Source organism: Megalops cyprinoides, chromosome 2 (genome assembly GCF_013368585.1).
Source record: "Megalops cyprinoides isolate fMegCyp1 chromosome 2, fMegCyp1.pri, whole genome shotgun sequence".
NCBI classification, from domain to species: Eukaryota; Metazoa; Chordata; class Actinopteri; order Elopiformes; family Megalopidae; genus Megalops; species Megalops cyprinoides.
This window is the reverse complement of record NC_050584.1, coordinates 44,260,569-44,278,372: the sequence shown is the minus strand read 5'-3', so window position 1 is coordinate 44,278,372 and position 17,804 is coordinate 44,260,569. Positions and strand designations below refer to the sequence as shown.

The window sequence follows — 17,804 nt, the reverse complement described above, 5'->3', positions numbered from 1 at the left end:
GGTGTTGGGATTTGGTCAGTGTTTGTACAATGATTATTATGACTTAAAATGTTAAAAAAGTAGTTTACTCAAAGGCCAGGCTATGAAAAATCACATATGCCTTACCCATCTTATTTTGTGGCACACAATTATTTGAATTTCTTTTTCTATTCAAGATATTGTCATAGAAAACACTACTCTGGGTGATGGGAAACAAAATTACACTCAACATTGCTTTCACATGTATTGTTTAATGTCCAAATGTTAATGATGCCAGTGGTTGGAAGTAATCATGAGTTATAATTTGTCGCAGGAAGGATCAGGAAGTATTATACCTCAGAAAAATAAGGAAGTCAGACACATGGGGAAGCATTCCCTGAACCCTGAAACCTAAACAATCACATCAGTGAATGTAGACATATTGACAATGACCTTGAAACTGCTATGTACTATAAGTACAGTAATAAAAGTTTTGAATCAGTTCCACACTTGTGAGTATATCATCTAAGGCCCTATTACTAAGATCTTATATTAAAGTGGCTTACAACATGCATATTTTTTAAATGAATAATCTGTATTTTACTCAAAAATGGCAATCTATTCATGTTACTGAAGCATTTTGGAGTTGCATCATATTTTCTGTTTTATATTGGTCACCATGTGTATACCATTAGCTCTTGTTTTGCATTCTTCAATGTGGATTCTGCTCAGCTTATTCAAGAGGATGGCAAAAAGATTTAATTCACATGGATTACAGAGGAAGCAGATGAATGACTTAAGTTTGTCATGTTGTACCCACCCCTTTCTTCTGATGTAAGTCAAATTTAAATTCAAATGTCATATAAACGAACTAAAAAAGAAATAACACACTTATTGGACATGTGGAGAAACACTGTGCAACATGCATACCGATCTATGATAAAAAATTTATATAGACACGGTTCCATATCCATATTTTTCTCTATGAAGGTGCATGTATTCTAGGTGTGGTTGTTGGGGTATTCCCTGAAGGCAGCTGGAAAATTGGAGAGGGAGTTTCGGTGTTGCAGCTTTCACTGAGAGGCGTGGCTTGGCAGGGCTTGAGTATAAATGAAAGCGAACCTCTGGAATTTCATTCATAACATCTAAACACGTACACGCAAACACGTACAAGCTTGCACAGCCACATACATTACTGGTTCTACAGCTCCACTCATAAAAGTATTTTCATGCAGAGCTCTGGTGGTGTGTGGTGTCTCCTCTGCTTGCTGGTGTCCTGCTTCTTTGGCCAAGGGGGTTGCAGGCCACACCTGGGTCAGGGGGAGAGGACCTTGTGGCTGGAGGCAGTCAAGAAGGGTATCCTGGAGTCTCTGGGGATGGATGGGCCACCAGTGTCCTGGGAGGAGCCTGAACCAGAACAGGTGAAGAGGATGCACCTCCTCTACCTGAAGAAGCTGCAGGACCTCCATTGGAACTCCAGCCAGAATGAAGAGAATCAGCACTTCAAAAGAGCATCCACAGTACTTCTTTCAGCTCAGGGTGAGTTTTCAATGACTTAACCTCAACACCTGTCATATTAGTTTTGTTCCAATATATTAGTTTAATCTGATGTTAAGGTGATTCCCAGAACAATTAAATCTTAAATTAACTGATTAGGTCCTGCAAGTCCAAGTCTGGTTTTGCTAAATTTTGAAATAGAGTCATAGGCTAAAGAGACTAATTCTAAAGCAGAGAATATGTATCAACTGTCCTATGACATCAGAAGAGATTGACTAAAAAAGATCTGCACAAGATCTGTATTTTAGTGAGATAATTTGCCAGCTAGCTTTGTCATATGTGTATGAAGAGATAATGACTAATGTAATTCCAGTGAACTATTTGTTTCACGTTGTTGAATGATAAACATAGGGCCTTCCATTCTACACATTATCCTCTGCCATATACTTCTTCAGATGTATGACATTTACATAGAATTACATCATTTTTAACATTTGCATACTGAAAGGTACTGTCCGGTATCTTCTGTGCTATCAATCGGTTTCCAATGAGAATATATTTACTTGAAAAAATTTGGAATACTTTGTTCATGTAAAGAGATCAGAATGCAAATTATATGCTGCGCAGTTTGAACGTTGAGTTTTTCCTCCCTCAGCTGAACTCGTCAGAGCAGATCCTCAGCGGATCAGGGCTGTCTTCCACAGAATGGATTTTCTCAGGAAAGAGCTAACTGTGGTGCGTGCTGAGCTGACATTGTATGGACATGTTCTGGACAAACCCCAGTCTGGCCAGCCTGAGCATTGGCCAGATGTTAAAATGAAGGTCCTTCAGCTGGACAACATGACTGCCCTGAAACTACCAAGAGAAAAGACGATTGTTCTGACAAAACTCACGAATTCTAAAAGCTTGACACTGGACGTTCAAGCCACTGTAGAAAATTGGAGGTCCAGTTTTCAGGATTCTCTGGTGCTAGAGGTAGAGTTTGTTGCAGGAGGAAAGTGGCAGCCAGAGGCTACACCTCAGGTGGTATTAGAGTTGGAAACGACTGAACCTCGGGTGGAGCAGCGGAGGAAACGAAGGAGGGCACCTACACGGGATGACTGTGAGGAGGAGGGTAGGTGCTGCAGAAAGTCCCTGAGCATCTCCTTCAGGGACATTGGCTGGGCAGATTGGGTACTGGCCCCTGAGGGCTACACCATACACTTCTGTGATGGATTGTGTCCCCACAACTATAAACCGGCCAGCATGCACAGCCAGGTAAAGTCCCGCTTACACCGCATGACTAAGGGAGCCACGCCACGCCCTTGCTGTGTGCCAGCCACCTATGAGCCTATGGTCCTCATGCACTATGATAGTCAGGGAGAGCTGACATTCACTGCTTTCAAGGACATGATTGTCAGCAAGTGCCACTGTGCCTGATCCGTGACTGACAGCGTGACTGCAAAACTCGGAAAAACCGCTCATGTTGATAGACATAAAAAATGTGGGTACAGAATGACAAGATCTGTGACTTTAAAACTGAAGGAATTTCTTTCAATGAGTCAGCTCTAATTTATCCAGCTTACACAATTCTGTCATGGAGTTATGTTTACTTCTACTTTAATTCTTAATAATACTTTCTCTAAATAAAGGAATATTCTCCTGAGGAGAAAGGACAGGAGAGTGAAACACAATGTTACAATCACAAAATTGCATTCTGAACATTCCTGGTATTAGAAGTCCAGTCATCACTGATATGTGTGAACCAAACAAAAGACACACATGCATATGTTTGTCATATACTGTAAATTGTTTATTAATTAAATTATTTCTTCATTTTATCGTTGTAAATCCAGTATAGCCTACACTCTCAACCCACAGATCCAACTGTCATCTATTTCTTTTATCGGAGTCATCTAGCATGCGGGATAAAATGGTGAATGAGACAGTAACAAACTGACACAGTTATTTTATTTATCCTTTATTTAACCAGGTAGGGTCAACTGAGAAGCAATTTTCTTTTACAATGATGACATGAGGGAGGGAGGTTTTTGGTCAATCAACCCAGGGGATTATTAGATGGCCAGACTGAAAGACTGAAAGAGTCCCCTATTCTTTGCGATAAATGCCGTGGTATCTTTAATGACCACAGAGAGTCAGGGCCTCAGTTCTGCCTGCATATAAATGTCCCAAGGTGTCTAAATGCATCTAAATGTTTCATATACACTATATGGCCAAAAGTATGTGGATACTTGACCATCACACCTATATGAGCTTATTGGACATCCCGTTCCAAAACCATGGGCATTAATATGGAGTTGTCCGTCCCCCCTCCCCTTTGCAGCTATAACAGTCTCCACTCTTCTGGGAAGGCTTTCCACAAGATTTTGGAGTGTGTCTGTGGGAATTTGTGCCCATTCAGCCAAAAGAGCACTTGTGAAGTCAGGCACTGATGTTGGACGAGAAGGCCTGCTCGCAATCGGTGTTCTAATTTATCCCGAATGTGTTCAGTGGGGTTGAGGTCAGGGCTCTGTGCAGGCCACTGGAGTTCCTCCACACCAAACTCGTCAAACCGTGTCTTTATGGACGTTGCTTTGTGCACAGGGGCACAGTCATGCTGGAACAGGAAAGGGCCTTCCCCAAACTGTTGCCACAAAGTTGGAAGCATACAATTGTCTAAAATGTCTTTGTATGCTGTAGCATTAATGTTACCTTTCACTGGAACTAAGGGGTCTAGCCCAAACCCTGAAAAACAGCCCCAGACTATTATCCCTCCTCCACCAAACTTTATAGTAGGCACATTCCGGTAGGTAGCGCTCTCCTGACATCTGCCAAACCCAGATTCGTCCATCAGACTGCCAGATAGTGAAGAGTGATTCATCACTCCAGAGAACACGTTTCCACTGCTCCAGAGTCCAGTGGTGGCATGCTTTGCACCACTCCAGCCGTTGCTTGGCATTATGCATAGTGATGCTGGGTTTGTGTGCAGCTGCTCGGCCATGGAAACCCATTTCATGAAGCTCCCGGCACACAGTTCTTGTGCTGATGTTGCAGACAGAGACAGTTTGTAACTCTATAGTGAGTGATTCAACAGAGGATAGGCGGGTTTTATGTGCTACACGCTTCAGCGCTCAGCGGCCTCGCTCTGTAAGTTTGCGTAGTCTACTGATTCATGGCTGAGCTGGTGTTGCTCCTAGACACTTCCACTTGACAATAATAGCACTTACAGTTGACCGGGGCAGATCTAGCAGGGCAGAAATTTCGCAAACTGACTTGTGGCAAAGATGGCATCCTATGACAGTGCCACGTTTAAAGTCACTGAGCTCTCCAGTACGACCCATTCTACTTCCAAGGTTTGTCTATGGGGATTGCATGGCTATGTGCTTGATTTTATGCACCTGTTAACGATCAGTGTGGCTGAAACACCTGAATTCAATAATTAGGAGGGGTGTCCACATACTTTTGGCCATATAGTGTACTTCACAAAAATGAGCTGTGGGAACTCCACAAATACATGGAATTGAAATATTCCGATGCATCGTTGTTAGCTGGACATTGTATTATGTTCTACTGTCTCTTCGACTTTCAAACCAGTTCCAGGACGACAATAATACATTGAAACAAATACTATGGTCCTTTTAGATGGTCCTTGGTGAGCAACCTTAACTTTTTCCTTAAAACTACCTAAAAGAAAACTTTTCTACAGCCATGATGGTACATTTGAGGAATTTACAAAAATACTCAAGAAGACAGTTTAGTGAGTAATGAGTTTGCATATTTAACAACATTTTAAAAGGCTCTTAAGATGTAATGTAATTGTTCAAAGCAAATTGTACAAGGTGTGATGCTTTTACAATATTGACTCTTTTCAATATTGTAGTAGAAACTGGACATTTAAAGTATATTGAATAATCATGAATATTGAAATAAGGGAAACTGATGTACTGAAAATGTATATTAAAGGATGAATAAGAGCACCCCTGATGCTATATATACATGAGTACAACTGGGTGACATATAAATTATTTCCAAAAAGCTTTAAATAATTTTTCCAATCTGGAGAAATTCCTGGGGCATACCAAGAGTAATTATGAAAGAGATCACTGTGTTGCAGGAAGTTGAGTCCCACAAGGATTTCTGCCTTTCCTTATTTAAAGAAGGAAAATAGTATCAGTTAGTTAAATTCACCAGTGACACAAAACTGGGCGGTGCAGCAAACAGTTTGGAAGTCACCAAAATAATTCAATATGATTTAAATAGAATCTAGTATTTGGTTGACAGCTGTCAGATTAAATGTACCATTGCTAAATTTAAAGTTTTACATGTGGGAAATACTATTTTAGGGAAGGATTATTTCACGAGAAGTACTATATTAGTGTCCCTTATGAAAATTATGTGGGTGTTATTAGTTTATCTGGATCTAGACATTGGACTGAAGCAGCAAAAAAGCTGAATCAGATGGTATGATATATACGTCAAAATTACTAACTGTAAGTCTGTGTAAGGCTGTGTGAGTATTGTAGAATGCCTTTGTTAGTGCACATTTGGCGCACTGTGCTTCTCTTCTGGACACCACATTATGAAAGGGCACAGACACTCTTAAAAATGTACATTAAAGGGCAGCAAGACTGATACCAGACAGGAAACAGCAGACTCAGGAGGGAAGTGGCAATGCAGAAGGAGGGGAAATCCATTTGACTTTATTTACCAGTAACTATGGGTGAAGTGGACTACAGACACTGTTTCAAGATGAATTCTACCATCAGAAGAGGGCATAGGTGTGAAATAATGTTTTGAACTGAAGGGTAGGGATGGAACAACATTTCAGCCTTTGTTCAGAAATATATATCTAGTTGGTCCACATTCTGTATTCATCCTGGTATCATCTTTGTGTCTGTGTACTCAGTAAGAGAAGCTTCATGTTAATTTTTTTTATCTGAAACAGGAAATGGTCTTATTGTTATCACGCAACTTGACATCATAAATGTTATAATATCAATCATCATATCAATGTTCTTCTTTTAATTTCAGACAATAGTCAAGGTTAAGTGGTCCAGCTTGCAACATCCAATGATTTTGTCTGTGCCTCAAACACAATGGCATGTGTCAGCCCCAAATGATCTCATGGTGCAGACAGCACAGACAAGGCATTATTACAAGGTTACCATTTCACAAGATGTACTGGCCATGTATTCAGAGTACACAGAGAGTACTGTCCAAGAAATAAATGAAACAGCAGCAGTTGGTGACACTTCATCAGCTGTGCTGAGATCATTCACGCATGTCTCCATGCGGCTTTTGAGACTGAATATTGTCAAAAGAACATAACATCCTAGCACAGATTTGTCAGCCAGTCCCTGTGATTAGTCACCAGCAGCCTTACCTCTGATTCTGTTTTAATGAAAGATTTAAAAACTAAACACTCTATAGAAACACAGGTTCCAGCTAAAAGTTCAAGTAATCATTGTAACTCGGTAGCAGAGGGAATTAGTGGTCATTTCCCTTGTTCATAATAGGAGTTGTATTATTTTAAAACTAAAAACTCAGTGAATCAGGTGAGATACATTAGAGGGTCTCAGATGCAGATTCACAGCAGAAGGTTTTTATGTCTTTTATGTTCATTGCTTTAGTTCACTTGGCGCCCGTGAATTTTCATTTCTACTCTAATGCAAATGACAGAAATAAGACTCTGCATGCTAATTAAACATTGTTTCTTCACAATCATGCCACCTACTGGTAAATTTGCTGTATTTCCCTGACAAGTAGTCACTCCCTAAGACTAGTACGGTATAGCAACCTTTTATTGCAAAATAGTAGATGTGCATTTTGCATGGTGCAAAGTTCAAAAAGTGTTAAGCAGCACACAATAAACAAGAAAGAGACCAAAGTGACATGTTTAAATACCTTTCTCAGGTATTTAGCATGGATATAAGTGCGTGAAGAAGAGTGCTTTGATTGAAAGGCATTGCACTTACTCTGGGTCACTTTGGTCAATTCTGTATCTTCTTTGGTTGTACTGTGTGAAAAAAAGCATAGTGTATAAAATAGAGGAGGAGGAAGCATTTTCTCAGTTGAACATCATTTGAATATGTTATTGTTTAGCATCAATTAGCTTAAATTCCTTTTGCACGTTCACTTGACTTACAACTGGTGCACTTTCAAATTGACCTAATTTTTAAATATGAGCATGCAAATTCATTAGCAATCTGTAAAATCACAACAAAAGCTTCCAGGTTTGTGTGTTTAATCTGGTTGAAGCTGCAGGCATGCCCATTGCTGTTAACCTTAAGCAGCAGTTATCTGGGCAATATGCAGGTGTGATGGAGAATACAGAATCCCTACATGCTTTGCTCCTGCTTTTCCTATATGTTTTTATGTTCCACAGTACAAATGGAACATAACTGAACATAACAAATGGAACATAACTGTTTTGCCCCTGTGGAAAGCGCACAGTCTTTATAGAAACAAAGAGGATGTTGAAGTGCAAGCAAAAGTGTCACTTCCCAAGATAGTTTGGTGAGTTTTTTGTGTGGATCATTTCAGGTCAAACCCGAATGCATTTGCTCTAAGTGTTTAGTGCTCCAAAATTAAAAAAAATAAAAAACATGCTTGTTTCCAAGACGATCCAAAAATGAACAAATAAGTTTTGGTTCCAGGTTTGGTTCCAAGGCGTCTGAGACCACCCTTTGGTGGTAAACTTGATTCATTTGTGTTCATTTAAACTCTCAATCACATCAGTGCTAACTTTACAAATACAGTTTCAAAGGAAATAAACCACTCTACCATTGAAATAATGCAGCAAAGCATTGTGCAGGTGTTATATCACCCTAAAAGCACAGCATCCATAAAGTGAATCCAAAGCTAAATCGGGGATAGAAGGAAATTGCACAACACCAGGTTTAATTTTGATGTAGTTAATGAGGTCGTTTCAAATCTTTTTTGCTGGGATAAAATCCCATAACTGTGAAAACCTAGGGTCAGATCTGAATAGGAAGTTCTCCACAAATAGCTCATTCCTTCTGAGAAAAGAGAAGCTGAAATGGAAGTATCAGCATATATAGAACAACTGTCTTGTGAGAAAAAAATGACATAATTTCTGAATCCATCTTAAATGTGAATTAATTAACAACATGTTATATTCGATTAATATCACACATTATGACAGAGGGAAAATTTCTCAAAACTAGAGAGGCAAAAGGGCCTTTTTTATTAAGTAATAAAATCCTTTTGTGGTTTCTGTGCAAACTCTGTCTTCATCAGATACAAAATGCATTTCACATTCAGACAGCAAGAAAAAGCTCAAACTACCTAGCTGTACATGCTGGTGATTGGCAGAGAACAGTAATGCTGAATGGATCACTGTACCTTCAAATTTCTAAGAAATACAGTATTGACTTCCATATAAAATCATAAATCTATTACTTGACCAAAGCCACCCACCTAAAAATATGCTTAGGGCTCATTTTGTGATAAAACATACAAATAAATACAAATACAAAGAATCAGAACTTAAGTATCCAAGTTCTGGAAGAGGAAAATATCACATGTTGAAGCTTCATGAGGAGAAACTGAGAAACCAAAGGGATGATTCTCTGCTCCTTACATTGCATGAACTTTGTTTGCATGAAATATATAGTGTTAGGTAAGGTGCTGTACAATACAAGAATAGAACTGTTGACAAGATTAGTGCCCCTTTATGTACTGAAAATACTGGGAAAGTACTTCTTCAGTCGAGAAACAAGCTTCTTTGCAACAAAGCATTATCCTCTGAGTTGAAACCATGACACAAATTTTAATCATGCCGTACCCTGTACAATTTATATTTTATGTACGGTGCCATTTCCTGTACAAATGTCTGAAACTCTGTGGGGGGAAAACTACACGGAGGAAGTCCTTTATCACTCTTTTCTTGGGTTAAGCAAAACCCAAAATAATACAGATGTGTTATTTTGGCAGTTCATAATGGCCAACTTAAGACAAATGAATCACAACATTTGCAGTCACTCCAGTCTACGGAATGTCTGGCATAATGTACTCAGCTTCATAATTGGGGTGAGGCTGTGTAGATTGGTTGAAGAAACAGGGGTCATTGCCATAAATGGGTTCATGCTGATCACACTCCAGATACAGGTCATCAGGTTGGGGCTGCGCTCTGAAAAAAAAAGTGAAATGTGAGATATCCAAAGATTCCTGTTAAAGAATAAATTTGCATAGTCACCAGTAATATTTCCCAAATTATAAATTGTTTTTTATGGTCCCCTACACCTTACAACTGTTTTCACTTTTGTTGTTTCTTTTCTTCTCCATAGCAAAAGTCTACAGTTCAATGTGCTAGCACAAATGCTGAGAATACAGTTCATTGCATAAATAAAAATATCTCTTGCTTATTTATTAGCTGTGTAAAAACAGCTGTTGTGCCAATAGAGTAAAAACACAGCTAGTGAAAGTTACAAATGTCCAAACTAAGAAATCACGTGACTAGATTCACAGCAATGATACCATGAGCAGGAAATGACACAAGACAGGAAAATCCAAATTACAGTCAGAACAAAAATGATGTTGGACTACCCTATTTTGGTATTACCTGGAATTAAAAAAAGAAAAAAACTTATGTAAAAAACTTATTCAGAACAATATTTGATGGATATTGGTGTCCATCCATAATTTGAAGCTAAATAACAGTTGAGACATTTTTAAAATTTACCATATGCACTTTTGTAAGTCGCTTTGGATAAAAGCGTCTGCTAAATAAATAAATGTAAATGTAAATGTAAAATGCAGCAGTAAACACACACAGATACAGACATAACTGTACAAACCTGTGCATCTCAGTGTTCTTAATGTTGTATTGTCTGTTCTCAGTCAGATGTGAGCCTCCAGTTTGAAAGTTCTCATAGACTGGTTCTTGCTGAGCTGGTGGGGGTCTTGCAACAGAGGAGATATATCGTGCACTGGCAATGTTGTGAACAGAGTCTTCAACAGTCTTCGGCTCCCCTGACTGGGAAACATTTGTAGATCTCATACGCCGTGCACAAAACACTGCTGCGAACACCACTGCTAACACTATCAAGACCACAGGTAGACCCACAGCTAGTCCAAGCACAAAGTCAGTGTTATTGAGAACTGTGGTAGTTGTATTGGCAGTTGCAGAGTAGATGGTGGAGTTCTCCATAACCTGTAGATGATTAAATGGGTTTACAAAATAAGAACATTTTAGGGTATTTTCTCTGTAAAGTGAAATATATAGTACAAGCAACTGAAGGCAAACAGAAACAATTAAATCGCAATTCAGAGTTAAAAACCAAAGCTGGCCAAATTCATAATTTGTCAGAGACAGACTGTCTTACCAGCAAGACAAGATGAACCAGAGGCAGAACTCTTGCTGTCTTACTGAGTCTTTGGAAAGAAGTTATAACACTAGTATGTGCTGACTATGTGTGTGATCATAACAGCAAACTGTGCAGCTTCACCCACAGGTTCCTCTTTCTATGCTAGTGTGTTGTAATGCACATTTTGAAATAGCGGAACTATAACCTTACTGAGGGGAAAAAAAGGTTTGCAAATGAAGATTGCAATACAAATGTTAAGGTGTACTTGAGTCTGAAAAACTTCCATCAAATAGAAGATGAACCTGCAATATGGGAAAAGGAAAGGGTAAATAAAATTTCCCTCACAGACTAATTTCTGGTCATCATTTTGGTGCTGCTACAATATATGAGATGCAAATACCTGACCAATTCTGAGTACAACCTGGAGGTGGTGACACGTTTGATTGGGTATGACAATTTTATAGTTTCATCCCAAATTAATTTAGAAATGATGACACAAGTTAAATTTCAGCTGGACTCAATTCATTTAAGTCTTAAATATGTTATCTTGCAAGTAAGTATCACAAGACAGACGGACAGACAGGCAGACAGACCAAAACATCAATCAGAGTTAATCTGCAGAGGACTCTGCACCTGAATATATCACCTCCTACCATTGTGCCCTACTGCACTTGGTGGATGGAGAATGTTTTCAACAAGCTGAATGAGGTGAAGCGGAGATTGAGATGAGTGCAAACACTAAATGAAATACACAGTTAAGACAGTATCCCTCAAGTTCAAAGAAATGTTTTCAAATAACCAACGATTTAACATTATTTTATTTTGTGGTTTTCTTCTTAGGTTAATGTTAAAATTTGCTGCAGGTTTACAAATTAAACTGATTTCCCTACACACATTTGTTTGTCGCAGTATTAAAAACACAGGCTGGTGTACCGAATCAGTTTTTTATTAACATTATTATTAGCGTAGGCTGTATATTACTGTTTTCAGAGAAGGCTGATTCCGTCATTATTGTCCTAATGAACGTGATCAAAATAACTACACTGCTTCTTTTGTGTTACACCGCAGCGACATGCTTCCATAGACGCATAGATTTGATCTGCCCCGGTGTAATCGTCAACCAGTTTTCAGCGGGTCATAATTTGGCCGTGGGAGAAACCTCTTCAGCAAAATCTTGACTTGATGGAAAGGCTGGGTATATGTAGTGAAAACTCGACACTTAAATCCTCGAGATGATCCATTTACGCTGTGTTGCCGCACCATCCACCAGTGTCAGCGAAGATGGCGGAGTCCGGTGGTGGGGAGTTCGACTCGGACCGTCCGCAGAACAGGTGAGGATGATAAATTAGGGACAACGCGCCGAATTCGAACAAGGGGATTTTTAAAAAGCGAAATGATCAGGCGCACACCGAAGTAAACATATAGCTAACCGGATGCACTATACACAGGTTAATCAAAAATAAAAAAAGAGCTGTGGAAGTTTGATGCTGCTCGCACCGGGAGAGCATCACGGGTGAGTAATGCAGGAAATCCCGAGGACATTCATGGCCTTTTGCAACATATTAGTATTGCGCTGTTGTTAAACGGAAAATGTATTCATTTTAGCTGAGTCTGCGCATTATTAAGACGTTCCAAATGTTTAGTAGCACATCGCACTGTGCATAGGTGTTTGCAAGGAGAGACGGTCCGGGGTTATCACAGGTTGTGGTAGTTAGTTAGCTAGTCAACGTTAGCTAGCTACAAGCTAGCGCCTACTGCAGCGCAACATGTTGGGCAAGCACATATTTACGAAGTGCAATATAGTAAGAAACGCAACTGAAGAAGATCATTAAAGAATGTGAACTGACTTTTTGTATTTGTCAAGCTAACATAGAACACGTTGTCTCTTTAATTAGCTAGCAAGCAAATCAAGTTTATAAGTCCAAACATAACCCATGTAGTTGCAGTACTCAGGTTTATTTGTATACAACTGCCTCAGTGTACAGAGAGCGATATGTTGACTGCAGTATTTTATTTTCTCTAGAGGATATAGTGATATCGAACAATATAATGGAGCATAAACCGATGTAGAAATGCAGATACATGAGGCGCTGTGTAGGCTATGTGTGGCTATGCATTACCGGACAGCTCATATAAAATCTGTTAACTAGAAGCTTAGTCGTGCAAGGTTTTCATCTGAAGTACTGCTAGTTTGAGGTAACATAAGAAGAAAGTTTGATTTGCAGAGTAAAATATGTCTGATTAAATCCCTAAAGGTATTGGCGTCCCTTTGAGAGTTACTTTTCTCAATCTATTTTAGTGTCTGTACGTTATAATGTGAGTACTGTCACAGTTTTATATTGAGAAATGAGGATATTGGATGAGAAATGCAAAAACACCCAGAAATTATTAGTCTATATAAACGGCAGATTTCACTTCTTAAAAGGTTACTCACACGGAATACAAAGGAGGCTATCTTTTGCCATGAAACAAATGAATAATTAAAGAGGACAGGGAGTGGGGAGGAGGGTGTTGATGGATCTGCTGGGAAGGGGAATGAAAATGCAGGGGAGTGCGAATATGGTTGATGGAGGTCTACTGATCTGAAAAAAGTGAGCCAACAAAGAGACTGCATGATGTAGCGATAGGCAGTTGTGGAAAGGTGGAAATAGCACCAGTGCTTATGACCTGATGCTTTGAGGGTGCGTTTTTCTTGCAGCATGGCAAACAAGAATAGCACCCTGCGCTGCACATTTTCAGCCCCCAGCCACAGCACCACACTCCTGCAGGGGCTCTCTGTCCTGCGAGCCCAGGGCCAGCTGCTTGACGTGGTGTTGGCCATCAACGAGGAGCGCTTCCAGGTCCACAAGGCCGTGCTTGCTTCCTGCAGTGACTACTTCAGGTGAGATTGGCAGCCAGGGAGGAAGGGACACAAAGGCAGGGCAGCAGAAGGGAGGTTTGTGGAAGGAGCTGGGAGAGATATGCAACAGAGAGGGTGATGGCACAAATCAGAGAATGACTTTGAGGAAATTTTGTAGAGGGGTGACTTGTGTTTTTGATGTTAAGTCACCTGTTACCAAATGGGGAACAGGCCTTGGTTCTTTTGTCTGTTTTCTGTATTGTCTTAGGTACAGTGAGATTCTTTGCCTTCATTGTGGCCTATTTTACATTAAGGCAAGACTAATATGTAACCTTGCGTTCAAGGCTGACCTCATTCAGATACACAGATTATTCAGAAGGCCTGAATATTCTGATTGATAATTTCAGGGGAATACCCCTGTTGAATAAACTGCATCCATGTACCATTTTGAGGATGCATGGTACTCTGTATTCTGTATAAGCTATATTTGTTTGGATGATAAGTTTAGATGAAGGGAATGACAGATGTTGGAGAGAGTTGCCTATGTATGTATATCTGTGTAAATTCGGCAGTCAGGAAGCAAGTACTTAATTTTTTTTAAGGCAAGGTCATCACTGTACTTAGCTGAATAGAGGATTTACAATGGAGGAGGCATGAGACATTGTGTTGGATGCTAAGTTGGCCTCCATGTTCCCATCATGTCCCCTAGTTGGGTTCAGGGATTTGTCTCTTATGTTTACATGATGTCTTATTCGTTCAGTACATAATTTGATGTGTAGTTATAAATTAAGTATATGGTATATTACTGTTCTTTGGATTCTGCAGCTTTTTGAATATCATTCAAGAAGTTGTTTGCCTGAGAGAGCCAGTTGACTGCATTATGTTATTAGGGAGTTGTCTATTTTAATTTGTGATCATATACCTTTGTTTGGCTTCATGGACAATGTAGTTGCATCTCTAATGTTACCCCTTGTTCACAATGTGCATGAAGTTTTTGACAGCAAGCAAAATGTTCTTCCTTTGAATAGGCAGTCTGCATCTGTCTCATGAAAAAGGGATTGGTTGGTATTTATTGAGGCGTAACTTACCAAAGAGCAAACCCGCTTCCGTTGATTGCAACAGATACTCTTTATGAACTGTAGGCCTTTATGTATGAAATCATTGTTGTGTGATCCTTGTGCTCCAAATGATCTAAACTGCAAAGGAATAGATACAACAGAAATGGCATGGCAGCCACATGCGAATAAATTTGAAGTCATGTGAAATAGTATTAATATTTGAGGTCAGCACAAAACTTTTCAATGCTGTAGAAGGCTATGGAAATTCTCAATATCAATATTATGTCAACAGGTCACCTGATTTGGCTGCCATATCGGATTTTTTTTTCCTTTGTAAAAAATGTACATTTGATTCAGAACAGTAGATTGGAAAAGCTTGAAACGTGAATGCAATTCTCTTCTTAATAATAGTAATGTCAATATTGATAAATGTCATAAATCAGATAATTTGTCTGATTTATTGAACTGACTGTCCAATCCTCCAACGCAGTAGTACATACCCAAGAGTCTTTACATCACGTGACCTGTAAGTGCTCACAGGGGGTAGCACCTGTATTGCTTGGCTGCTATTCATTTCTGCTTGGAACTTATACGTATTTGGGAATCACATTTATTTATATTTAGGAATTGCAAATTGTCTTAGTTTGGTTGCTAAGGTGGCAGTCCTGTTATTGTTAGTGTATGTACATATATATTAGTTGACTTATTAACTGCGGTTGACTGTTAGTCAACTACTTTTGTGATTTTTATAGTGCAAGCTCAGATTTTGTTAGTCACCAACTAGAAAATTAGGTGCTGTACTTTGGTCAACCACAAAGTCACATAAACAAATAAACAATGGCATATATGCCATTAGGTAGGAATAGATAGATTTCTTCATAATTGAGGGAAGACATTTAGTATTGTGTTGCCTTGTGTTGTCTTTCCTGTCATTGAGAAAATTTGATGTTTTTGCCAGTAAATGGTGTACATCACAAGGAAAATGTGGGACTTAAGTAATTTGTCAAGTTAGAAAAAATGTGTTTTGCCATGTTTTAACATCACAGTCCACGATATTTAGGATTAGAAAACATAATGCCATCTCTGGAGACTAACAATAGGTACTCAAGGTTATGAATACTAAAGGATTAAGGTAATGAATACTAAAGGATTATTTATGTAAATGTAAACATGTTTGTTGATGATTTTTTTTTCTTGAGATAAATGTGATTTAAATCTTATCCATGCAAATCAATTAGATACCAGCTTCTTTTTTTAGGGAGTAAAGTATGAGTGCTGATTAAAATGCTGTCATTTTTAATTGCATGATCCTCCTATTGGGGTTGTGTGGGGTTGAATGATGAGTAGGGTATCTGACCTGCTCCTGTTTTTGTCTTGCAGAGCCATGTTCACAGGGGGTATGCGGGAGGCCAGCCAGGACACCATTGAGTTGAAGGGCTTGTCAGCACGAGGACTGAAGCACATTATTGACTTTGCGTACAGTGCAGAGGTCACACTGGACCTGGACTGCATTCAGGATGTGCTCGGGGCGGCCGTCTTCCTGCAGATGGTACCAGTGGTGGAGCTCTGCGAGGAGTTCCTCAAGTCAGCCATGAGCGTCGAGACTTGCCTGAACATCGGCCAGATGGCCACAACCTTCAACCTGTCCTCCCTCAAAGAGTCGGTGGATGCCTTCACCTTCCGCCATTTCCTGCAGATCGCCGAGGAGGAGGACTTCCTGCACATTCCCATGGAGCGGCTCATCTTCTTCCTGCAGAGCAACAAGCTGAAGAACTGCAGCGAGATTGACCTGTTCCACGCGGCCATCCGCTGGCTGCAGCACGATGAGGCTCGGCGAGCGGGGGCCAATGAGGTCCTCTGCCATGTGCGTTTCCCCCTCATGCGCTCTTCTGAGCTCGTGGACAGTGTGCAGACTGTAGACATCATGGTGGAGGATGTACTGTGCAGACAATATCTGCTGGAGGCCTTTAACTACCAGATCCTCCCATTCCGGCAGCATGAGATGCAGTCACCCCGGACTGTCATCCGTTCAGACGTGGTGTCTCTAATCACTTTCGGGGGGACTCCCTATACTGACAATGACCGTACAGTCAGCAGTAAGGTGTACTATCTCCCAGACATTGCTGCACGGCAGTTTAAAGAATTGACAGAAATGGAGGCAGGCTGTAGTCATGCCTGTGTCTCAGTGCTGGACAACTTTGTGTATGTGGTGGGTGGTCAGCACTTGCAGTACCGTAGTGGAGAAGGTGCGGTGGACATCTGCTTCCGTTATGACCCACACCTGAATCAGTGGCTGCGCATCCAACCTATGCAGGAGAGCCGCATTCAGTTCCAGCTAAATGTGCTGCAGGGACAGCTCTATGCCACTGGGGGGCGCAACCGTTCAGGCAGCCTGTCATCTGTAGAATGTTACTGTCCCAAGAAAAATGAGTGGAGTTACGTGGACTCGCTGAAGCGCAGGATCTGGGGCCATGCAGGCTCTACCTGTGGGAACAAACTCTATATCTCAGGGGGTTACGGGGTCTCGGTAGAGGACAAGAAAACCCTGCACTGCTATGACCCTGGCACTGACCAGTGGGAGTTCAAGTCTCCAATGAATGAACCCCGAGTTCTGCATGCCATGATCAGTGCCAGTGGCCGCATTTATGCGCTTGGGGGTCGCATGGACCATGTGGATCGCTGCTTTGATGTTTTAGCGGTGGAGTATTACATTCCAGACACAGATCAGTGGACTACAGTGAGCCCCATGCGAGCAGGGCAGTCAGAGGCTGGCTGCTGCTTGTTGGATAAAAAAATCTACATTGTAGGGGGTTACAACTGGCACCTTAACAATGTCACTAGTATTGTACAGGTATACAACACAGAGACTGATGAGTGGGAGCGGGATTTGCACTTCCCAGAATCCTTTGCAGGGATTGCTTGTACACCAATCATACTTCCACAAACCACAACCCAGCGGTAGCCCCTCAGTGAAGACTGGCAATTACTGATAACCTCACTGTAGGGGTGCTGAAATAAAGGCCGCAACTGTCATTGCATATGATTGTACTGTAGAAAATGCCCTGAAACAATACAACCACAGAGCTTTATTTGGTGTTACTGGAATGATGATTATGCATTCTGAGTATAGCAAAACTTAAACCA

The 17,804-nt window shown here is 40.4% G+C and overlaps 2 protein-coding genes across 3 annotated transcripts; both read left to right on the top strand.

Annotated features, from left to right (window-relative positions):
- The first annotated feature begins 1,187 nt into the window (after positions 1-1,187).
- On the top strand, positions 1,188-2,874 carry LOC118771400 (inhibin beta B chain-like). The gene is made up of 2 exons (XM_036519387.1): positions 1,188-1,497; positions 2,111-2,874. The coding sequence occupies exons 1-2, from the start codon at positions 1,188-1,190 to the stop codon at positions 2,872-2,874; spliced, it is 1,074 nt and encodes a 357-aa protein (XP_036375280.1).
- Positions 2,875-11,832: 8,958 nt separating this feature from the next.
- On the top strand, positions 11,833-17,804 carry klhl26 (kelch-like family member 26). 2 transcript variants are annotated; one of them, XM_036522195.1, is made up of 3 exons: positions 11,833-12,094; positions 13,462-13,644; positions 16,041-17,804. In XM_036522195.1, the coding sequence occupies exons 1-3, from the start codon at positions 12,045-12,047 to the stop codon at positions 17,620-17,622; spliced, it is 1,815 nt and encodes a 604-aa protein (XP_036378088.1). In that variant the 5' UTR covers positions 11,833-12,044; the 3' UTR covers positions 17,623-17,804. The 2 variants fall into 2 exon arrangements, with proteins under 2 accessions (XP_036378088.1, XP_036378089.1); XM_036522196.1 differs by lacking the exon at positions 11,833-12,094 and adding an exon at positions 12,111-12,276.